This window comes from Bombina bombina, chromosome 6 (genome assembly GCF_027579735.1).
Source record: "Bombina bombina isolate aBomBom1 chromosome 6, aBomBom1.pri, whole genome shotgun sequence".
In the NCBI taxonomy this organism is placed as follows: domain Eukaryota; kingdom Metazoa; phylum Chordata; class Amphibia; order Anura; family Bombinatoridae; genus Bombina; species Bombina bombina.
Genome location: NC_069504.1, coordinates 127,297,758 through 127,322,835, shown reverse-complemented (window position 1 = coordinate 127,322,835; position 25,078 = coordinate 127,297,758). Strand labels below are relative to the sequence as shown.

The window sequence follows — 25,078 nt, the reverse complement described above, 5'->3', positions numbered from 1 at the left end:
GGCCCTTCAAGTGTGACGGATAGTAGCCTTGTCTCCGCCATGGACTTGAGAGAAGAAAGCAGGCAGCGAAGCAAAGTTCGACAGCGCTGATTGCTTAAGGAGCTGTTAACATGAGTCGGGATGGTTTCGCAGAAAGACTCTTCCTGCATCTCCGGACTATAACTTTCATCCAAGCCCTCACTGAGAGACTGACAGGATTACTTAAAACTCCTGTCCCATGTTGAAGAGTACTACCCTCCATAAGAGACAAATTAAATTCTGACACTTCTCTGGAAAGCTCCTGGGACGAAAGGCAAAGAATGACTGGGAGATGAGGGAAGTGGGAGGAGTATTTAAGCCTTTGGCTGGGGTGTTTTTGCCTCCTCCTGGTGGCCAGGTTCTTCTTTCCCAAAAGTAATGAATGCAGGGCCGGATTTACAACACAGGTGCCTGTATGCACCAAAATCTAAAGCACCCCCACGCGCTCCTGGTTCACATGTATGAACATATAGATACAGCCTAAAACTTAATAGAATTATGATTTTTTTTACAGCAGCTGCTAATTTTGCCACATAAAAGGCAGTCCCTGATTTATAACAAAACACTCCAGACAGTATTTGCCCAGTATGATGAGATTCCAGTCAGAACCGTATTTTTTTTAAATATAATTTATACAAGAAAAGTGCAGGTTGTCTAGACTTGGGCATCATTTAGAAACTTTGCTGACCAAGCCTGCAATGTGCACAATCTACTAAGGGTCAGTTGTTTTTTTAAAGTGTGTGTATCCTGTGCAACAGCCCTGGCATTTTGTATTTTAGCAATAATGTTCATACCTATGGTATTTTATATGAAAGACTGCCCTTTGACTGTACAATCTGTCATTTTGATTTTGACAGCCGCTTCTGCTGCAGCTTATACATGCCCACCGTGCACTCAGAGCACTCTATAATAGCGCACAAATAGTCACTTACTGTCACTCCCCATAAAAGAACCAACCCCCACACACTTACTCTCAGGCCGCTCTGGCTACTCTGTCCGTATCCACTTGAGAAATGGACCGGACCGGCCAGCATGGTGGCCATCTTTGTTTAGGGCAAAGTTATTATCTACTATGGTGAGCGAGGGGAGAGGTGTGCAGAAAAGACATATGGAGCACCTGTAGGCACATGCCTACTCTGCCTAATGAATGTTCTTTCATTATTTATGCAGGGCATACAATTTTAAACAACTTTCAAAATTACCTCTATTATCAAAATGTCTTACTTTTAATGATATCCTTTGTTACAAAACTACTGCTATATAGTGCTGCAGGCACTTAACATTCCTGCTTTTAAACAATGTTATACATTAGCAAGAGCACTAGATGACAGCAATATTTCTTATCATTTAGTGCTCCAAACTCTTCAACAATAAAATGTGTTAATAGAAGTTAATTGGAAACTTTTTTTTAAATTGTATTCTCTATCTGAATCATGAAAGAGAAAATTTGGGTTTCATGTCCCTTTAAGCAAATGTGGTGGCTGTTGGTCACAGGTAAAATGTCAGGGTGAGAGTATGTGCATAATGCTTACATATGTATATCTTGGTGATTGCTAGGATAGCCCGCCCAGTGGGAGGGGATGGAAGGGGCAACCATTTGAAAGAGTAAACCTGCTAATTAAAGGTACCATTTTTAATAAATAGATATTGTGATTTTTTTTATTAAAGGGACATGCAACTTCAAAGGGATATGAAATCCAATGTTTTTATTTCATGATTCAGATAGAGCATGCATTTTTAAACAACTTTCTAATTTACTCCTACTATAAATTTTTCTTCGTTCTCTTGTTATCTTTAACTATTTTAACTGGATTAAGGCTAAAAATATATTTTAAAAAGTATTTTTATTATTTTACAATACTACATCATTGTACAGGCTTTTCTTCTGTCATGCAATGCTGTGCAACATAAAATATAAGTTTACTTGCATATGTCATTACCTAACCCTTAAGAGGACGAGTCATTTTAATGTGTTCTTTTTCTCCCCTTTAATGTGTTCCCAAAGATCCATTTTACCTGCTGGAGTGTATTTTATTGTTTACAAGCAACTTGTTTACCTTTATTTTGTTATTTAAAATAGCTGCTTTTACCTGTTGTGTACCCACCTATACTCAAATTTTTAATACATAAATACTGGTTATGGAAAAGCTTTTTAAACAAGAAAGTTTAGAAGAAATCACACTCCCAGTGAGGTGAGGGCAGAGAAGTACTAAAAACAAAATGTATGCTTACCTGATAAATTATTTTCTTTCCTTGCATGGAGAGTCCACAAATCCATTCTAATTACTAGTGGGAATTCAACTCCTGGCCACCAGGAGGAGGCAAAGAACACCCCAGCAAAGCTCCAAGTATCCCTCCCACTTCCAATAATCCCCCAGTCATTCAGCCGAGGGACTACGGAAAGAGAAGAAGACACAAATTGTATAGAGGTGCCTGAAGTTTAGAAAAAATGATAAATATAATAAGCCATCTAGAATATAGATAAGGGAGAGTTGTGGACTTCCATGCCAGGAAAGAAAATAATTTATCAGGTAAGCATACATTTTGTTTTCTTTCCAATGGCATGGAGAGTCCATGAATCCATTCTAATTACTAGTGGGAACCAATACCCAAGCCAGAGGACACAGAATAGAAAGGGAGGGAGAAACAGGGGGACCGAAACTGAGGGCACCACCGCTTAAAGAACCAATCTCCCAAAGGAATCAGCTGAGGCAAAAACATTGATTTGAAAATTTTAGATAAAACATGAAACGAGGAACAAGTGACCGCTTGTAAACTCGCTTCACAGAAGCCTCGTTTTTAAAGGCCCAGGAAGAAGAAACAGCCCTAGTTGAATGAGCTGTAATCCTAAATGCAGGATGTTAACCAGATGTCTCAAAAGCCAACCGAAAGACTCTCTTCGACCAAAAGGAAAGAGAAGTATACGTGGTCTTCTGGCCATTACGATAGCCAGAAAACACTACAAAAAGGGCAGAGATTGCCGAAAAAACTTTAGTAGCCTGGAGATAGAATTTTAGAGCACGAACTACATCCAGGTTGTGAAACAGACATTCTTTCTGAGAAGAAGGATTAGGACAGAACGAAGGAACGACAATTTCCTGATTGATATTGCGATCCTAAACCCCCTTAAGAAGAAATCCCAATTTACCACCTTAAACGCATGAAAAATAAGATAAGGGGGATCACACTGTAGAGCTGAAAGCTATGAGACTCTACGAGCAGAAGAAATAGCTAGTAAAAAAAAAAATTCCAAGGCAACAATTTAATATCAAAAGAGTGCATAGGCTCAAACGGAGCCTGCTGTAGAACCCGAATGAGGTTCCAAGGAGGAGCAACAGATTTAAACACAGTCCTGATTCTGACCAGGTTCCTGAACAAAGAACTGAACATCTGGTCGGCCAAACGTTTATGTAACAGAACAGAAAGGACAGAAATCTGACCCTTCAGGGAAAAGACTGAAAAAACCCTTCTCCAGACTCTCCTGGAGAAAAGACAGAATAGAGGGAACTTACACTTTATGTGAGGGAAAACCCAGAGATTCGCACAAGTAAAGGAACCTTATTGTATATCTTGCAAGATACCGGCTTACGATCCTGGATCAAGGAGTCAATAACCTTATCAGAAAAACCTTGTCTAGACAAGACTAGGAGATCAAACTCCAAGCAGTCAGCTTCAGAGAATCTAGATTTGGATGTAGAAAAGAACCCTGAAATAGAAGGTCCTTCCTCAGTGGAAAATTCCATGGAGGAGAGGACGACATCTTCACCAGGTCCGCAAACCAAATTTTGCAAGGCCAAGCTGGAGCAGTAGAATCACTGAAGCCTGCTCCTGTTGATACAGGCTATCACCCAAGGCAGGAGGGTAAGCAGAGAAAACAGGAAAATCAGACCGAAATCCCATGGAACCGCTAGAGCGTCCACCAGAACTGCTTGCGGATCCCTTGATCTGGATCCGTATCTGGGAATCTTTGAGAAAAGACGAGATGCCATCAGGTCCAACTCTATATATTTATATATATATAAAATATACAAACCCCTCATGAGGGTAGCAGGTCCCACTAGGTCTCTGATTATGCCAGTCCTTCCTCCATGATCTTGTCTTATATATATGAAAGGACTTACCCTCCAGGGTCTTCTGCTGTGGAGCAGTCACAGCACTTCCAGGTCTGTCCGCTTCATCCAACCTCTGACAGGGACCTGACGATAAAAGAAAAGCAAAGTAACCAACTCTGGTTTTCTATATAGGGGTTAGCATAATTGTTGGAGGAGAAGCAAGGACTACTCTGCCGACCTCCAACAGCCACCACAACTCTTACTCAAGACGATTACGTGGACCCAGCATTACCCCAATCCTTGCTTGCAGAGAAACTACCCATTAAAGGATTAAAATGTAATTTTCTTCAGAGCACCATCTTCACACACCTCCTGGATATACGAAGGCAAAGAATGACTGGGGGATTATGGGAAGTGGGAGGGATACTTAGAGCTTTGCTGGGGTGTTCTTTGCCTCCTCCTGGTGGCCAGGAGTTGAATTCCCACTAGTAATTAGAATGGATTCATGGACTCTCCGTGCCATTAGAAAGAAATGTTAATTTTCCATTGTTTTCTCTTAGGGCTAAATGTTGAAAATATTTTTATAATAGCGCTATGTTATAAAAGTATCCACAAATTCAAAGTGCAGGTGAAATTTCTAAATGGATCAGCTGCTTGTTTGAGGGTAGTCTCGAAAAAAGGGCATTTTAGTAGACTTCCCTATGTGATGCGAGCGTTCACTAGCGGGATATTAAATACTGCAGCACTGCCATATGCAGCGAGGGTTTAGCGCAGACCCTTTAGACAGTGTGGAATGAAAATAACATTTAAATGTGTGAGCTGAAACTTTAGTTTCAATACAATATTAAAGCTATAAATGAGTAATAAACCTATTTGCGCTGGGGCATTGTGGGATATATTATGCATTTGTATATAGTGTGTTTTGTATATATATATATATATATATATATATATATATAAATTTTTTTTTTTTATATATATATATATATTTATATATATATGCATTATACAGTGAAATATTTTATTATGTATTTTAACTAAAATTGTTATATAAAAAAAACAACCCTGTTTTATATTTTGGCATGTTTTTTATTTTTAGAAACAAGATTTTGAGTGTGGGATATTAATGATACCCAATTTTTTCTTTCATAATTCAGATAAAACATGTGATTTTAAGCAACTTTCTAATATTATCAAATTTCTTTGTTCTCTTGATATCTTTTGTTGAAAAGCAGGGACGTAAGCTTTGGCCCACAATATGGCAACAGTTTTGCAAGAATATTACCTATGGCAACACTTTACAAGTAAATTGGAAACTTTTTTTTAAATGTTATGCTCTGTCTGAATCACAAAAGAACATTTTTGGGTTTCATTTCCTTTTAATATCCTGCAGAAAAAAACAGGCACAACTTCCCATATACAATAGAGGGCCTTTTAAAGCTTGCACTATGTAAATTTTGTTCTGAAAAAATTACAAGCTTTTACTACCGAAAATATCAGAGAAAAACTTGGCCAAAGTACCGGAGAATTTTAAGCATTTTTTGCTTATCACTCTGTTTAAACAGAAATAGAGCTTTTGTTTTTTTTATTTACCTATGAAAACTATATATATTTTTAAAGTTGACAACCCAAGGTATTGATGTCAAACTGTAGCCACCAAATACAATCATATAAAAAAAGTTGTCAACTTTTTCACAAACATTGAGTTCCTCACTGAAATTATTTACACACAACTACTGCAGTCATAAGACAAATAGTTGTAAAAGCTTCTCTGTGCTCCCCCTTATTCAGAAAACAGTAGACATGCTTGGCTTTGCCATTGTTTTTTGGAAATTATAAGGTCGTCTGGTAGTAAATGGGGTTAATCAGTTAGCTTGTAAGGTTAATATTTGCTGTAATGTAGAGATTACCCTCCCACCTGACACCTCCCACACCCTGATCCCTACCTGATCTCTCCCAAACAGCTTTCTTCCCTCCCCTCCACTGGTCACCACCATCTTAGGTACTGGCTAACAGTCTGCCTATATACAGTTTAAGGCTTTTATTTATTTGTTTATTTTTAAATATTTATTTTTAGATTTTCTGTAGTGTAGGGATCCCTCCTCACCCTCTCACCTCCCTGTTCCCCCCCAAACAGCTCTTTAACCCTCCTCCCCACTGCTCCCTTCCCCACTGCTCCCTGCCATGTTTCTTACTGGCAGCCTGTCTGCAAGTAACAAATAATTCTTCATTTTTATTTTATATTTAACATATCTTTTTTTTCCTGTAGTGTAAGGACCCCCATTCAAGATAACTTTTTCCTTTAGTGTAAGGTCCCCTGCTACAACAAAACCATATGAATGCAGATGCCTTCTGCCCCCTAGTCTAAGCTGAAAGTGAAGAGAAAGAAAAGTCGAAGCGCTGAAGGAAAAAGGAGATCCTGCTAAACTCGTGTGTCCCCCTCAAAGAAAACAAGAAAATATGAAATAGGTCTAAAAGCACGGATCTAAATATGTCAGAAGATACTTGAGATATGTATATATATATATATATATATATATATATATATATATATATATATATATATATATATATATATATATATACAGGGAGTGCAGAATTATTAGGCAAATGAGTATTTTGACCACATCATCCTCTTTATGCATGTTGTCTTACTCCAAGCTGTATAGGCTCGAAAGCCTACTACCAATTAAGCATATTAGGTGATGTGCATCTCTGTAATGAGAAGGGGTGTGGTCTAATGACATCAACACCCTATATCAGGTATGCATAATTATTAGGCAACTTCCTTTCCTTTGGCAAAATGGGTCAAAAGAAGGACTTGACAGGCTCAGAAAAGTAAAAAATAGTGAGATATCTTGCAGAGGGATGCAGCACTCTTAAAATTGCAAAGCTTCTGAAGCGTGATCATCGAACAATCAAGCGTTTCATTCAAAATAGTCAACAGGGTCGCAAGAAGCGTGTGGAAAAACCAAGGCGCAAAATAACTGCCCATGAACTGAGAAAAGTCAAGTGTGCAGCTGCCAAGATGCCACTTGCCACCAGTTTGGCCATATTTCAGAGCTGCAACATCACTGGAGTGCCCAAAAGCACAAGGTGTGCAATACTCAGAGACATGGCCAAGGTAAGAAAGGCTGAAAGACGACCACCACTGAACAAGACACACAAGCTGAAACGTCAAGACTGGGCCAAGAAATATCTCAAGACTGATTTTTCTAAGGTTTTATGGACTGATGAAATGAGAGTGAGTCTTGATGGGCCAGATGGATGGGCCCGTGGCTGGATTGGTAAAGGGCAGAGAGCTCCAGTCCGACTCAGACGCCAGCAAGGTGGAGGTGGAGTACTGGTTTGGGCTGGTATCATCAAAGATGAGCTTGTGGGGCCTTTTCGGGTTGAGGATGGAGTCAAGCTCAACTCCCAGTCCTACTGCCAGTTTCTGGAAGACACCTTCTTCAAGCAGTGGTACAGGAAGAAGACTGCATCCTTCAAGAAAAACATGATTTTCATGCAGGACAATGCTCCATCACACGCGTCCAAGTACTCCACAGCATGGCTGGCAAGAAAGGGTATAAAAGAAGAAAATCTAATGACATGGCCTCCTTGTTCACCTGATCTGAACCCCATTGAGAACCTGTGGTCCATCATCAAATGTGAGATTTACAAGGAGGGAAAACAGTACACCTCTCTGAACAGTGTCTGGGAGGCTGTGGTTGCTGCTGCACGCAATGTTGATGGTGAACAGATCAAAACACTGACAGAATCCATGGATGGCAGGCTTTTGAGTGTCCTTGTAAAGAAAGGTGGCTATATTGGTCACTGATTTGTTTTTGTTTTGTTTTTGAATGTCAGAAATGTATATTTGTGAATGTTGAGATGTTATATTGGTTTCACTGGTAAAAATAAATAATTGAAATGGGTATATATTTATTTTTTGTTAAGTTGCCTAATAATTATGCACAGTAATAGTCACCTGCACACACAGATATCCCCCTAAAATAGCTATAACTAAAAACAAACTAAAAACTACTTCCAAAACTATTCAACTTTGATATTAATTAGTTTTTTGGGTTCATTGAGAACATGGTTGTTGTTCAATAATAAAATTAATCCTCAAAAATACAACTTGCCTAATAATTCTGCACTCCCTGTATATGTATATATATATATATATAAGCCTATGGAGGAAAATATACAATGGATACAAATGTATAAAAATATTATGTATAAAATGTATTAGATCGATTCTATATAAAAAGGACAACTAACAGGGGTGAAAAGAGACAGTTGCAATTTAATAAAATAACATAAAACAATGAAACATAAAAGGGACGTCTCCCTTAGTACATGAATAAGCTCCCTAAGGAAATAGCATAGCGTGTTTGAGCTAAAAGTCACTTACGCATATGAAAAATAAAATACAATGTAGCCAAGGCCTGTGGCAGTAAAAGTCAAGTGAAGGTACCTTAAAACGTCTGTTGTAGATTCCAATGAGATCCTGTGTGATGAGAGGAGAAAAATGTTGTTATCTTTGTGGGCCGATCTTACGGCTTGTGTCCACTTTGGCGTTACCGACCGTGATCTGGAGGTGGCTTTTTATGAAAGACTCACATGATTCTTCTGACGTCACTAAGATGGAACATGAAGTTGCTTGATGTAGCAATAATAAAGCAACACCTGTTACGATCGTGGCAACCAGATCGATAGCTGGCAATGTAAAGGCACTATGTGTCGCAGGAGATCCCAATTAGATGGGTGGTTTTGGATACTTTGGAGTATGTATCTTCAGTCCATGTCCCCTCTTTTCTAATAGCAGAAGGAAGTCCTGGGGATCGATGTAAAGAAACTTACAGTGACTATAGACTCTTCGGTCACTTATAATGACTCGGTGTACTGAGCGGTTATTCCCACTAGTGAAGGGCACTGGGTGGTTACTCCTGGTAACTCGTTGAGCTTGGCGGTCGCTAGTAGCGACTTGATAGTTGCTTCTAGTGCCTGAGGGAAACTTTTAAGCGACTTGCAGTTGCAGGAGGTAATTCCTCAGGTTAGAATTGGTCCTTATTGTATGCACAATAAGACAAGATACAAAGGTGACAAAAAATGTCAAGGTCAACGCGTTTCGCCCTTAGGCTTTATCAAGACATGTTTGCCTGAGTCACCTGGTAGGTTATTTAAACACTTCCAGCTCCCCTGATTGAATATGCAATTCAATTTATTTAAGGTGGAATGGATGGAGTTAGGCTTTGTTTCAGTTTTAAGGTGGAAATATATAATCCATTATCACATATCAATATAGGTATCTCACAGATATTCTATTCATTCCAATTGATACATATATAACCTATACAGATATATTACATGCCTATTGGAAAAAAAAATCGGGAGCAAATTATAAAAAGGGGGGGGCAAATGTCCAATTAATACATATAGAACCTATAAGGATATATTATATACCTATTGAAAAATAGAATAAAATAAAGTAGAATAAAAGACTTAGCGAGAACAAATTATAAGAAAGGGGAAATATCCAACTCTGAATTAAGTCCTATTGGATGTAACATATCCATATTATAGATCATTTGTGCCTCTAATTTTAGAAGTTGTTTTTCTAAGTTGCCCCCTCTCCAATTTTGTTTCACTTTTAATAAGCCCCAAAATCTAAAATGTTTGAGGTTGTTTTTATGAACTTCTCTAAAATGTGAATATAAGTGTGTATCAAGGTTACCCCTATCAATACATGAGAGGTTTTCCCTAATCCTTTCTCGGAGGGTTCGGTCGTAATATTTTTTACATGAGCATTCAATAATGTAGATAACTCCTTTATCCTGACACCTTATAGCAGTGCTTTCCAAACTGTGTGTCGGGACACACTAGTGTGTCGGCAGCAGTGTGTAAGTGTGTCCCTGCTTCAGCACAAATTTTTTTTTACATTTTTTTTTTTTGGTTTCTGACTTTCCGCCTGCCTGCTATGCATATCACATGGTTGACACGTGATTGATACCTAGGGGGACACAGATCATCTTAACCTATTGGCGCAGCTCAGTGGGAACTGAAACTATTCCCATTGGCCGCTTTGGCGGAACATTGGCTCCTGATTGCATGTGTAGTCTCCTTAATCGGCTTGTGACTGCATGTGTAGTCAGTGAGTGGGACAGCAGTGTGTTTGCAGTGCGGGCAGTAGTCAGTAATCGGACTCACCGAGCTCTGAGGGTGGCAGCTTAAATGCTGAGCAGAAGTCAGTGGGGTTTTTTTGCAGCTAGCTCCCAGTAGTACATTGCTGCTCCTGCTCTTGATATATGGATAGGAAGTGGAAGCTTAAAAATGCTTGATGATGAAATGTGAGTGTCTTTATCTAATATTCCACCAAATATTCAGAAATTGTGTTCATCCCATCAACCTCATACATCCCATTAAATAGTAAGTAGCTATTGGTGGTATTAAACTTTTTTTAATTCTTGCACATACTTACTGTTACTTGTAAATGCATTTTGTTATTATATCATTTATGTATGTGTCCGTATCTCTTAAAACAAGTTAGTTTAACCTCCTTTTTGCTAGTACAACTGAATTACTGTGTCGCGAAATGATGTAGGTCTAAAAAGTGTGTCACCAACATGAAAAGTTTGGAAAGCTCTGCCTTATAGTGTCCTTAATTTTAAATTTTAAATTATTTACGTCAATTTCCTTAATTTTGCAGCTGTATTTGCAAGAACGACAACCGAAGCAGGGAAAGAAGCCCATTAGCTTATTGCCTTCTAAACTTGTCTCTTGACTATGTGTTTTTAATGGTCTCAATTCACTTCAGCTAAAGTGCTTTTTCAATTTTTTTTGCTCTCCTGTATATTATCGTAGGATGTTTGGGTACTCTCCTATTATGGGGTCTGTTTGCACCAGGTGCCAATGTTTTTTTAAAGTATTATTAATTCATTTGCTGTTACAATTATAATCTGTAATAAAAGATACTTCTATTGTGTCTGTTTTTTTCCATTAATGTTGTCACTGTTTATTTTTGTAAGATAGAAGAGTTTTTCGATCTACTTTGTCTACTTCTTTTTTTGCCAAATATGTAACTTTCTCATCATATCCTCTTTCCTTAAATTTATTTTCTAAAATAAGTATTTGTTTTCATAGTCTATGTTCCTAGAGCAGTTTCTCTTTATTCTTAAGTATTGCACTTTGGGAATATTATTTTTCCACCTCTCCAGATGACAACTTTTATAGTGTATGAAGTTATTGGCATTTACTTGTTTGAAATGTGTAGATGTAATTAACTGATTTTCAATTACTTCTATCTCTAAATCCAGAAAAATAATATTTTGCTTACTGTGTGTGTATGTGAAATTTATATTCATATTATTCCTATTCATATCATCTTTCCACACAAAAATAACATCGTCAATATACCTTTTGTATAGTACAAGATTTGCACCCAGTCTATGCTGAGGGAAAAAAGATTCCTCCCAATATCCCATAAAGAGATTAGCATAACTGGGTGCAAATCTTGTACCAATGGCCGTCCCTGTCTTCTGTAAGTAAAACTTACCCTCAAAAGAAAAATAATTTTGGTTTAAAATAAACCTGATACCTTCCAATATAAAGTCTTTCTGTTCTTTCATTAGAGTGGAGTCTTTTTCTAAATAGGTCTCTACTGAGTGAATCCCTAATTCATTATTTATGATGGTATACAAAGATGTGACATCACAGGTCACCAGGGTGTAATTGTGTAATTTTGTGTAATTTAAAATTTGTAAAATCTCTGTGGTGTCTTTCAGATAAGAGGGGAGTTTCTTTACATAAGTTTTAAGGAATTAATCTATGTATTTTGACAGATTGGATGTTAAAGAGTCTATACCGGAGATTATTGGTCTTCCAGGGGGTTAGTTAGACTTTTATGTACCTTTGGGAGGTAATAAAAGACAGGGATTTTAACCAATTTTGGTGATAGAAAGCCATATTTTTTATTATTTAAGATGTTTTTTGTTTTTGCCCCATCAAGTAATTTCATTAATCTAAGAGAGAATTTTCTTGTTGGATCTATAAAGTGAGTACTTCGTAGGTGTTATAATCGCCCAATATTCTATATGCTTCCTTAGTATATTGTGATCTGTTCATTACCACAACCCCTCCCCCCTTATCCACAGGTTTAATGATTATGTTGTGGTCAGTTTGAAGGTATTTTAATACCTCTCTTTCTCTGTGTATTAAGTTATTTTTTTATTTATTTTTAATATTGACTTGTACTAATTTTTCGAACATTTCTAAATTCCTGCCTTTTTCACTAATGGGATAGAAGGTTGATTTAGGTTTCAATCCTGAATGTTTAAATATTGGAGTATCAGAGATAGACCCTGTTTGTATTGGCTTTGACCAGTTGCTCTCTATAGGTTTTTTGAGAAAATATCTTTTTAATGTAAGTTTCCTCACAAATTGACTCACGTTAACGTGAGTATTGAATTTATTGAGTTTGGCTGTAGGTGCAAAGCTAAGGCCTAAATTAAGGCCCCTCTTTTCTTCCTCGCTAAGGGTTTTATCACTAATATTGAAGATCCCAGTAATAGGTGCTATTTCACTCTTTTTGTGTTCCTTTCTCTTTCTGCCTCCTCTAACCCCTCTCTGGTTCTTTTTCTTAAGGGTGGGTCGGTGTTATGTTCTGTATTTTTGGAGGTTTCTGGTGTTGGATGGTTTATCTCAAAAAAATGATTTTCATTTCCTTGCTGGTTTTCCTCATTTAATAATTGAAACCGATTGGTTGTCTTAATCCTCCAATCTCTATTATATCTTTCCTTTCCATATGTATGATTAGAATTTTGTGACCTATGATATCTTGGTTTTTCTCAATATGTACCTGGTGATTCATAGTGTTGTCTCTTATTTTCTAAATGTGTCCTATCATTATATCTATTGTCTGAGTGTGTTCAATCGTTATATCTGTTATAATCTCTTTGTTCAAATCCCTCTTTGGATTGGTAATAGTGGTTATCTGAAGATGTAAATCTTCTATTATACATCTGTCTCTCTCTATTGTGATTATATTTGATCCTGTTGTTCTGGACAAATATATTGTATGTTCTAGGCTCATAGTGGTTATTTGGGGGATATCTTGTGTAGGATCTATTAAAAGATCTAGATCTAGGTCTATGGTTTGTTTTCTCTCTATAATGTGGAGTGTTCATACTATGGCCCATATTTACCAAGGTCTGTCGGACCTGATCCAACAGTGCGGATCAGGTCCGACAGACCTCGCTGAATACGGCTAGCAATACGCTCGCTGTATTCAGCATTGCACCAGCAGCTCACATGAGCTGCTGGTGCAACGCCGCCCCCTGCAGACTCACGGCCAATAGGCCGCCAGCAGGGGGGTGTCAATCAACCCGATCGGGTTGATTTCTGGCGATGTCTGTCCCCCTGCTCAGAGAAGGCGGACAGGATATGGAGCAGCGGTCTTTGTGACCGCTGCTTCATAACTGCTGTTTCTGGCGAGCCTGCAGGCTCGCCAGAAACACGGGGCATCAAGCTCCGTATGGAGCTTGATAAATATGCCCCTATTGGTGCTATTTTCTGTGTTATGTGTTTCCATGTTTTTATTTTCACTAGGTTGTGTAGCCTCTAAATCCAAATAATCATCTTTGTCTCTATTAAGTTCTCTCCATTTTACCTCTTGTAGATCATTATTCAATGTAGTTAGTTTAACCATAATTTTCTCTTTGTCTAATTTTATATTCTTGGTATATTCTTGGTGCTATTTTTTATCTGATAGTTTAATTTTTAGTGATGTAATATTTTTCTCAATCAATTGTAATGAATTTTCACGTGATTTTTTAAAAAATATTCATAAGTGTCAGTGATGCTGTCTCTAGTGCCCCATCCCATTCTTTTTTTAGATTATCTTTTAATTCAAAAGTGCAATTCTTTTTTAATCTGAGCCCTCTCGGTATTATCTTCATAGTGATATATTTTTTGATAAATTTCTATCTAATTCTCCCATAACTGTGTTCAAATCACAATATTCAATATGTGTATCATAGTTCTCTTTTTCTGAGATTTCTTTAAGTGCTTTGTCTCTCCAGATGAATAAATCGTCTTCCATCCTAAAGCTGCTTCTAACTTCGATGAAATGAATCACCTAAGAAGAAACGATAGTGTAGAGAAAGAAAAGTCGAAGCGCTGAAGGAAAAAGGAGATCCTGTTAAGCTGAAAGTGAAGACTACAGCATGCACCTCTGTGCTGGACGTAGGTTCTACGTCAACACAGTACGCCGGGCAAAGTACTGTGTGATGTAGTACCTACGTCCATATGGTGAAAGGGGTTAAGCTGCTTCAATTGCGCCAAACTGTAAAGTAAGTTCTCACTGTACAGAATGGGTTTACTAGTAATATTGTGGTCGTACTGTACCAAATGTGATATTGCAAGTAAACACTTTTGGTACAGTAAGACCACAATATTACAACAAATAAATCCAATCTGTACATTGAGAACTTACTTTACAGTTTGGAGTAATTGTAGTGGCTCAATATTTTCATTTTCAAAGTTTTAAAGGTTTAAAGGTAGAATGCCCTATACTTTCCTATGGAAGCCACATCATCAATCGTCTTGATGCTTGAGCGATAAGTGTTAGTTTTTTTCAGTTTGGGCTCTCCATTTAAGTCTATGGGGAGAAGAAGTTATCGCAGTCGTACAAGCAGAAACTAAATTTGTGCTGGTCAGGTTAGCACGACTTAAGATCTCAAGTAAATGGTTAGGGCTAAAAAAAGAAAGTGCACCAAGCATAACATAAATAAATTACAATTAACAATTACACTCACATATACACTATTTAGTAAAAATTATGCATATAAATATTAAAAAAATAAAATAAGGTTTAAAAGGTATATGACAAGGTATTTTGAACGGAAAGGACTAGAATGTATATATATTTATACATATACATGTGTATGTATGTATGTATGTATATACAGTATATATACTGTGTATATATATATATATATATATATATATATTTGTGCATACATGTGTATTTATGTGTTTGTATATATGTATGTATGTATATATATATATATATATATATATATATATATATATATATATATATATATATATACACACACACACACACACACACACGTTGGAGCCCTTTCCACTCAAAAACCTGAAAACAATAACATTAATTTTTAATCATATTTAATATTTAATAATGTGTTTTAGTGTGTATGTTCTGTAAATATTTTACATTCCAAAGTTCTTCACATAGGGGAAAATGTTCTATGTATTTTTAAATAGATATTCCTATATAGCTATGTGTGTATATATATATATATATATTAATTACAAAAAATACATCAGATATATACAGAAATATCTATTTAAAAGTAAATACAGGTATACCCCACTCATACAGCAGGTTAGGGACCGGAGCCTCGGTGTAAAGTGAACAGCGCCTTAAAGTGAAACAAGACTGTTTCAGCTTTCTTTTCACTTGTCAATGTGTTTAAATACTTGAAAACATGTTTGAACTAACAAATATTAGGGGTGCAATAGTGCTACATTTAGTTTAACACTAGCACAGCACAGTATTCAATAAATACTGTAACTTTAAAATAGGGACAATTACTGTGGTACAATTTGCCAGACTATAGCACTGAGACACAGATTGCACTGTAATGCTATAAACAGAGTGAACTACGCTGAACAAAATGGTGCCAGTCACCTTTCTCGCAATCTTACAATGATTACAGCACTGTTTCAAAATCCTTGGAGGTTGAATTTCAGCTCCACAAAGCGCTGTATTAGCGAAGCACTGTAAAGTGAAGCGCTGTAAAGTGAGGTATATCTGTATAACATTTTATTCTATGTGAAGAACATTGGAATGCAAAATATTCATAACTACTTTCAGGTTAGCACAGTTGGTCTAATGCATTTTGGGTTAGTGCTTGAGCGATAAGTGTTTGTTTGTTTTTTAGTTTGAGCTCTCCATTGAAGTCTATGGGGAGAAGAAGTTATCACGGTCGCAATAGCTGAAGTCTTGAAGTTAGTGTGCATTGGCTTTCGCCCACAACCAAACATTTTACTTTCATCTTATAATACGCACGCTAACCTGCGCACGTTAAAAGTTTGTGTTTTTTACGGGTGAGCAAAAGCGCTAAATAGCTCGCCACTTGTAATCTGGCCCTATGTATTGTAAAAACTATACATCCAACCCACTTTAAAAACATACCATTATTATTATATATAATAACATTTCTAGCATGCCCATATTCTAATTTAAACAAAAAGAGACTCAGGAAATGTTGCTGCAGTCATACGACAGCATGAAATGCCACAATGACTTTGTGACAAAGGCAAGAGATGAACTCTTTGTGAAGGTGGATTATGTTACATTATTCTAATACTCCCCATTGTTACATGAAGCAGAGATGGAGCCCAATTCAATCAGCGTGTCATTTATCATGGTATGAATTCCCCTGGGAATGGTCATTTCCTGAACACTAGATATTACAGGCAAATCATGATACGGTTTGTCTTTCACTGGCACTACATATTAGAGCAATGTTGTACCCTGAAGGTCTTCTGAATGGCAGCACCACAAGTGACATAATTAAAAATAATGAAAATGCAATAGGAAGTGTTGATAAAATGATACACAACACAAAGAGAGCTTATATTGCTCAATCAGTTTCTAGGCTGGTGTCTCAATCAGTAGCAGTCGTGGCGTGGCACAGCTGTGCGACTAGTGCTTCTGATTGGCTCCCCAGCAATTCACTTGGGACCAGCAGTTCTCTGTCTCACTCCGATCTGGCGACACATTAAGTGTCTTAAGAGTTTTTTTTATAAATGCAATTTTTTTTAATTTTGGAGTTGTTTATCTAGATATTCAGGGTGCTGGATGTGAAAGAGAGACACATATGTTACAATACAATGCTCAACAACAAAAAAGCCCACAAAGTTTTTGTGATTTCTCTCCATGACGGCGAGTTTTTGATCATTTCAGAGCGTTTTCTTAGTTAAAGGGACAGTAAAGTAAAAAACAAGCAAGTGAAATGGACAGAGCATGACATCTTTAACGACTTTCTAATTTACTTCTATTATCAATTTTGCTTGGTTCTCTTGGTAGCCTTTGTTAAAAAGTATTCCTAAATGCATGTGTCTTTAGCCGTCTGAAAGAAATGCTTGCAACAAATGTTTATAGAAATGCAAACACTGCTGCCATAGGCTGTGAAAGGCATGAATGTTTCATTTTTACTTTACTGTGCCTTTAATTCCAAGATGGAACTAGACCAATGTTTTGCTAGAAAAGAAATGATCCCCTCTCTGATACAACACAACTATGTAAAGTGAGATTGAAAACTATAAAGTGGCGTCTTTTCTCCATGCACAGCGAAAAATACATAGGATTCAGTAAAGTTATAAAAAATATAAAACAGTCACTATGGTAACTAACAAAATTCTTTCAGCTCGCACTTACCCATTTAGTAACGTTAATTATAGATATTCCTCTATGGACACATTATCTAGTCATTAATGCTTTTTAAATCCAATCTAGATTGTTTTTGATGATGGTAAAACTTTAAAAATAAATCCAATGCCCACCCAAAGGCCTTCTAGGATTTATTGTTAGAATTTAAGCCAAATACGTTAAGTATTTTCAGATAAATCATAGCAGCAGTTTTCAGTGGGTATAAGCCCAGTACTTTGTATAAGCCCAGAAGCCATCCTATACAATAACATACAGGCAGATGAGGTCTTCAGTAAATGAGTCTGCATATTGACACACCCCAACTAAGCAAATGTTTAAAGGGATGTAAATCTCCAAATCTTTCTTTCATGATTCAGATAGAGCTCTATTATCAAATTTGCTTCTTTCTCTTGGTGTCCTTTGCTGAAGAAGCTGCAAGCACTACCAGGAGGTAGCCGAGCACCTCTGATGAGCCAATGACAAGAGGCATATATGTGCAGCCACCAGTAAGCAGCTAGCTCCCAGTAGTGCAATGCTGCTCTTGAGTCTTTCTAGGTATGTTTTTCAACAAAGGATACCAAGAGAAAATAGGAAATTAAATAATAGAACTAAATTAAAAAGTTGCTTAAAATGCTATGCTCTAGCTGAATCATGAAAGAAAAAAAAATGGGTATCATGACTGAGGCTAGCTTATTATAATATTAGTATATCAGACATATATATTTCTCACCTTTGTGTCTCCCCATGATTTTTCCATCCTCCATTGATACAAAGTTACCAGGCTTGGGTTCTAAATACTTAGAATATAAAAAGGGAAAAACTGTAAATGACAATCAAGTCCAAAAAAAACTTTTGTGTTTCAAATAGGGCATGCAATTTTAAACAACTTTCCAATTTACTTTTATCACCAATTTTGCTTTGTTCTTTTGGTATTCTTAGTTGAAAGCTAGACCTAGAAAGGCTCATATGATAATTTCTAAGCCCTTGAAGGCCGCCTCTAATCACATGCTTTTGTATTTGCTTTTCACAGCGGGGGGGAGCTAGTTCAGGGAATCCCTATAGATAACATTGTGGATTGTGGCAGACACTGCACTAATTGGCTAAATTGAAAGTCAAAAGATAATAAATAAAATGTCATGTGATCAGGGGGCTGTCAGAAGATGTTTAGATACAAGTTAATCACAGAGGTAAAAAGTGTATTATTATAACTGTGTTGGTTATGCAAAACTGGGGAATGGGTAATAAAGGGATTATCTATCTTTTAAAACAACAAATATTCTGGTGTTGACTGTCCCTTTAAGATAAAAAACATTTTAGTCAAAACTAACCTCAAGAATGAAGTTCTCAAAATTCCGCTCACCAATGAAGCAGATACCCATACTCTAAGAAAGATAAAAACAAACATATATAAACTAATAAATACTGAAATATTCATCCTCAGAACAACCTCACAAATCTACTTCTTGATGAGCTATACTGTAGCGGACCCACTCAAGAGAGGGCCCTGGTGCAATTTTTTTTGGGGGCCCCCTGAACAAGGCTCCCCTGCATTAGTATTGTACACATTCTGTACATGTCTATGTATAGACTGGCTGCTTTGGGCCATGATGCCATTGCACCTGCTGCACCAATAGTAGTCCCGTCCCTGGAGATATATATATATATATATATATATACACAGACACTAGAGGCTGGCGGATGGGAACATGCAACCATTTACATGTTAGACAGAATAAAACACATGCACAGCGCTCTGGTGGTTCCATCTTTTATTGGTAATTTTGTAATAATAAATGTGGAATATATATAATAATATAAATGGAATATAAGCTATTTGAGTACACACATATCAGCAAGACATAATGTTTTTAGGGAATTAAACACATATGTTGGCATACCCACCACATCCGCATTTAAACATGGCACCTGCTCAAAGAACCCGCAGTGTTGCACATCTTGCTAGAGATGACTCAGTTTGTGTCATACAAACAACCACTGGATCTTTAAACAAGTGCAATGTTTGAATCCAGGGGTACAGGGTGCATCAGCATGTGTACATATGCCACTAAAACAGGAAATAACTTTAACTAGAAGCATTTTTGCTCATTCCTGGAAAATGTTTTTATGTCTGTTCAATACACTAACATATTTATATATTTTGTTTTTATTTTTCAAACTTTTAACAAAAGAATAGTAACTACTTAAACTTTTCAGTAACTCAGAAGCGATAAGGTAGACTTGTACAATAGTATTTGTTTAGACTTGTTAATTTGGTGGCCTCATATAACAGATTTGTTTAACTCACATGCATCTGAAGATGTTTTGCTCATACCTCTTTCCTCTTTAAGACATGATGAAATCCAGCTTCAGCAGCCATCTTTTTTACAAATTCTTTAGTTAACCCTCCAAGCGGAAACAATGATTTACGTAGTGCATTCTGGGAAATCTGACTAAGGAAGAAGGTCTGGTCTTTAAAACGATCGGCTGCTTGAAGAAGCTTAACATCTATAAGGTAAAGTATGCAAACAGTTACTGGCAGATGAGAGAGCCTTAGAGTAGTATTACAGAATATATGTGTAAAGGGGAAATATTGTAACGCAAAAATGGAAACGTTTCTTGTAAAGAATCTGTTTGGTAAAAATAAATCCACAAATGCTGCAAGTGGTTAGAACCAAAGGCCCACTACTAACGGTATTCAATAAAAAATGAATTCAAACTAACCTATATTGGTTTCTTTCATTTCTTCTTTCAATACCAAATACTGTACATACAAAATCTTATTACTGATAAAAAGACTAAGGAGCATGAAAGTAGGTATTAAAGAGACAGTCTAGTCAACATTAAACTTACATGATTCAGATAGGGCATGTCATTTTAAACAACTTTCCAATTTAATTGTATTATCAACTTTGCTTTGTTCTCTTGGTATTCTTTGAGGAAATCTAAACCTAGGTAGGCCATATGCTATTTTCTAAGCCCTTGAACTGCCTCTAATCTCAGTGCATTTTGATAGTTTTTCACAGTTAGACACTGCTAGTTCATGTGTGTCATAGAGATAACATTGTGCTCACTCCCATGGAGTTATTTATGAGTCAAGACTGATTGGCTAATATGCAAGTCTGTCAAAAGAGATGAAATAAGGGGGCAGTCTGCAGAGGCTTAGATACAAGGTAATCACAGAGGTAAAAAGTATTAATATAACTGTGGAGTTCTGAAAAACTGGGGAATGGGTAATAAAGGGATTATCTATCTTTTTAAACAATAAAAATTGTGATATAGACTGTCCCTTTAAGCTTTTATGATTCAGATTGAGCATGTAATTTTAGGACACTTTAATTTACTTTTATCATTAAATTAGCTTTATTTCTTTGTTAAAAATTGATTTCAAGAGCAGCCACGAACTACTGGGAACTAGATGAGCACATATGGTGAGCCAATGACAAGAGTCATATGTGCATAGCAAGCGGTCATCAGCTAGCTCCCAGCAGTAGCTGCTCCGCAGCCTACCTAGCTATGCTTCTCAACAAAGAATACAATGAAAATGAAGCACATTTGATAATATAAGTAAATTGTAAAGTATATTAAAATGCCATACTCTATCTGAATTCTGAAAGTTTAATTTTGTCTTTTATGTTTCTTTAACTGAAAATGTAATGCCCCATAAAATGTCTAATTTTGCACAGTAAAACAGCTATGACTACTTATTTTGCTAGCTTTTCCCGTAATTTCAGTCGGAAAACAAGTAGTTTTCTCACTGTTCCCAGGGAGGCTGCAGTGCATTCTATGGAATTCACAACCCTACATGCAGCACAGTGCTTTCTTGTTATATACATGAGTTTATTAATATCTGTCTCTAACTGGCCACAGTAAAGATAAGAAAAATGCTCAAGGGTCCCAGAACTACAAAGCAATGGAATTTTTTTCTAACAACAATGCAATCAATTCTTTGTAAAGGAACGCTGTAATATAAAAAAACTTTCTACTCTTCAATATGTTGACAATGATTACATTTCAAAAGCAAAAGAAATCCAGCGAGTCATTCAAAGCACTTAAAAATCAAAAAGATTCTTTATTGGAAAAACATGAGATAAAAAAGCGTAATTACAGCAGGGCGCAAGCTAACGCGTTTCGGCCGTCAGGCCTTATTCATAGACAATAATTACATTTACCTGCTAGAATGTTTTAAATTGTTTGCAAATAGCTCCTTTACCTTTATTTGGTCATTAGAACTAACACAATGTATGCTTACCTGGTAAATTTCTTTCTTTCCGGATATGGAGAGCCCACAACGTCATTCAGTTACTAGTGGGAATATCACTCCTGGCCAGCAGGAGGAGACAAAGAGCACCACAGCAAAGCTGTTAAATGCCACTCCCCTGTCCATAATCCCCAGTCATTCGACCAAAAAGGAAATGTAAAAAGGAATAACACAAAGGTGCAGAGGTGCCTGAGGTTTAGTCAAAAACAAAACTATCTGAAATAAGGGAGGGGTTGTGAACTCTCCATATCCGGAAAGAAATTTATGAGGTAAGCATACATTTTGTTTCTCTCCTAAGATATGGAGAGTCCACAACGTCATTCAATTTCTAGTGGGAACCAATACCCAAGCTAGAGGCCACAGAATGAACAGGGAGGGAGAACAAGACAGGCAGACCTAAACAGAAGGCACCACTGCTTAAAGTACCTTTCACCCAAAAGCAGCCTCAGCCGAGGCGAAAGTATCAAAGCTGTAAAATTTGGAAAAAGTATGCAAAGAAGACCAAGTTTTAGCCTTGCAAATCTGCTTCACAGGAGCTTCATTCTTGAAGGCCCAAGAAGAGGAGACAGCCCTAGTGGAATAAGCCGTCATTTTCTCAGGAGGCTTCTGACCAGCAGTCTCATAAGCAAAACGAATTATACTTCTCAACCAGAAGGAAAGAGAAGTAACAGAAGCCTTCTGGACCCTTGCGCTTACCAGAAAAACAAAGAAGGCAGAAGATTGGCGAAAATCCTTAGTCGCCTGAAGATAGAATTTTAGAGCACGCACAACATCCAAGTTGCGCAACAAACGTTCCTTATGAGAAGAAGGATTGGGACAAAGAGAAGGAACAACAATCTCCTGATTAATATTCCTAACCGAAGCCACCTTAGGGAAAAACAGAATTTATGCTTACCTGATAAATTTCTTTCTCTTGTGATGTATCGAGTCCACGGATTCATCCATACTTGTGGGATATTCTCCTTCCTAACAGGAAGTGGCAAAGAGAGCACCCACAGCAGAGCTGTCTATATAGCTCCTCCCTTAGCTCCGCCCCCCCAGTCATTCGACCGAAGGCTAGGAAGAAAAAGGAGAAACTATAGGGTGCAGAGGTGACTGAAATTTTTTAAATAAAAATATACTACCAGTCTTAAACAGACAGGGCGGACTGTGGACTCGATACATCACAAGAGAAAGAAATTTATCAGGTATGCATAAATTCTGTTTTCTCTTGTAAGATGTATCGAGTCCACGGATTCATCCATACTTGTGGGATACCAATACCAAAGCTTTAGGACATGGATAAAGGGAGGGACAAGACAGGTACCCTAAACGGAAGGCACCACTGCTTGTAGAACCTTTCTCCCAAAAATAGCCTCCGAAGAAGCAAAAGTATCGAATTTGGAAAATTTGGAAAAAGTATGAAGCGAAGACCAAGTCGCCGCCTTACAAATCCGTTCAACAGAAGCCTCATTTTTAAAAGCCCATGTGGAAGCCACTGATCTAGTAGAATGAGCAGTAATTCTTTCAGGAGGATGCTGGCCAGCAGTCACATAAGCCAAACGGATGATGCTTTTCAGCCAAAAGGAAAGAGAGGTAGCCGTAGCCTTTTGACCTCTCCGTTTACCAGAATAAACAACAATGAAGATTTTGACGGAAATCTTTAGTTGCTTGTAAGTAGAACTTTAAAGCACGAACCACATCAAGATTGTGCAACAGACGTTCCTTCTTTGATGAAGGATTAGGACACAGAGAAGGAACAACAATCTCCTGATTGATATTCCTATTAGAAACAACCTTAGGAAGAAACCCAGGTTTGGTACGCAAAACCACCTTATCTGCATGGAAAACAAGGTAAGGTGAGTCACACTGTAAAGCAGATAACTCAGAAGCTCTTCGAGCCGAAGAGATAGCTACTAAAAACAAAACTTTCCAAGATAGAAGCTTAATATCTATGGAATGCATAGGTTCAAACGGAACCCCTTGAAGAACTTTAAGAACTAAGTTTAGGCTCCATGGCGGAGCAACAGGTTTAAATACAGGCTTGATCCTGACCAAGGCCTGACTAAACGCTTGAACGTCTGGGACATCTGCCAGACGTTTGTGTAAAAGAATAGACAAAGCAGATATTTGTCCTTTTAAGGAACTAGCTGATAATCCCTTCTCCAATCCTTCTTGGAGAAAGGACAATATTCTAGGAATCCTAATCTTACTCCATGAGTAACCCATGGATTCACACCAATAAAAATATTTGCGCCAAATCTTATGATAGATCTTCCTGGTGACAGATTTCTAGCTTGAATCAGGGTATCAATGACCGACTCAGAGAAACCACGCTTTGATAGAATCAGGCATTCAATCTCCAAGCAGTTAGACGCAGAGAAATTAGATTTGGATGCATGAATGGACCTTGGATTAGAAGGTCCTGCCTCATTGGCAGAGTCCACAGTGGAACCGATGGCATGTCCACTAGGTCTGCATACCAAGTCCTGTGTGGCCACGCAGGTGATATCAGAATCACCAAAACTCTCTCCTGCTTTATTCTGGCAACCAGAAGTGGGAGGAGAGGAAACGGTGGAAATACATAGGCTAGATTGAAGGACCAGGGCACTGCTAGAGCATCTATCAGTACCGCCTGGGGATCCCGGGACCTGGACCCGTAACAAGGAAGTTTGGCATTCTGACGAGACGCCATCAGATCCAATTCTGGTGTGCCCCAAAGCTGAGTCAGCTGGGCACATACCTCCGGATGGAGCTCCCACTCCCCCGGATGAAAAGTCTGACGACTTAGGAACTTAGGAAATCCGCCTCCCAGTTCTCTACCCCTGGGATATGGATTGCTGAGAGATGGCAAGAGTGATCCTCTGCCCATCGGATTATTTTGGTTACCTCCATCATCGCTAGAAAACTCCGTGTTCCTCCTTGATGATTGATATAAGCTACAGTCGTGATGTTGTGATGTTGTCTGATGAATTTGGCCGCAGCTAGCTGAGGCCACGCCTGAAGCGCATTGAATATCGCTCTCAGTTCTAGAATGTTTATCGGGAGTAAAGTTTCCTCCCAAGACCATAAGCCCTGAGCTTTCAGGGAGTTCCAGACAGCACCCCAGCCTAGCAGGCTGGCATCTGTCGTTACTATGAGCCACTCTGGCCTGCGGAAACACATTCCCTGAGACAGGTGGTCCTGAGACAACCACCAGAGAAGAGAGTCTCTGGTTTCCTGGTCCAAATGCAGTGTGGGAGATAAATCTGCATAATCCCCATTCCACTGTTTGAACATGCATAGTTGCAGTAGTCTGAGGTGTAGACGGGCAAAAGGAACTAT

At 37.7% G+C, this 25,078-nt stretch overlaps 1 protein-coding gene across 5 annotated transcripts in view; it reads right to left on the bottom strand.

Annotated features, from left to right (window-relative positions):
* TRMU (tRNA mitochondrial 2-thiouridylase) overlaps positions 1-25,078 on the bottom strand; it is a 125,256-nt gene that overhangs the window by 83,487 nt on the left and 16,691 nt on the right. For all 5 annotated transcript variants that reach the window (XM_053716610.1, XM_053716606.1, XM_053716608.1 and 2 more), the window contains exons 5-7: positions 19,850-20,022; positions 18,846-18,899; positions 18,248-18,314 (exon numbers count right to left, since the gene is read on the bottom strand). In XM_053716610.1, coding sequence (XP_053572585.1) covers positions 18,248-18,314; positions 18,846-18,899; positions 19,850-20,022 — 294 coding nt within the window. The remainder of the gene's footprint in view (positions 1-18,247; positions 18,315-18,845; positions 18,900-19,849; positions 20,023-25,078) is intronic.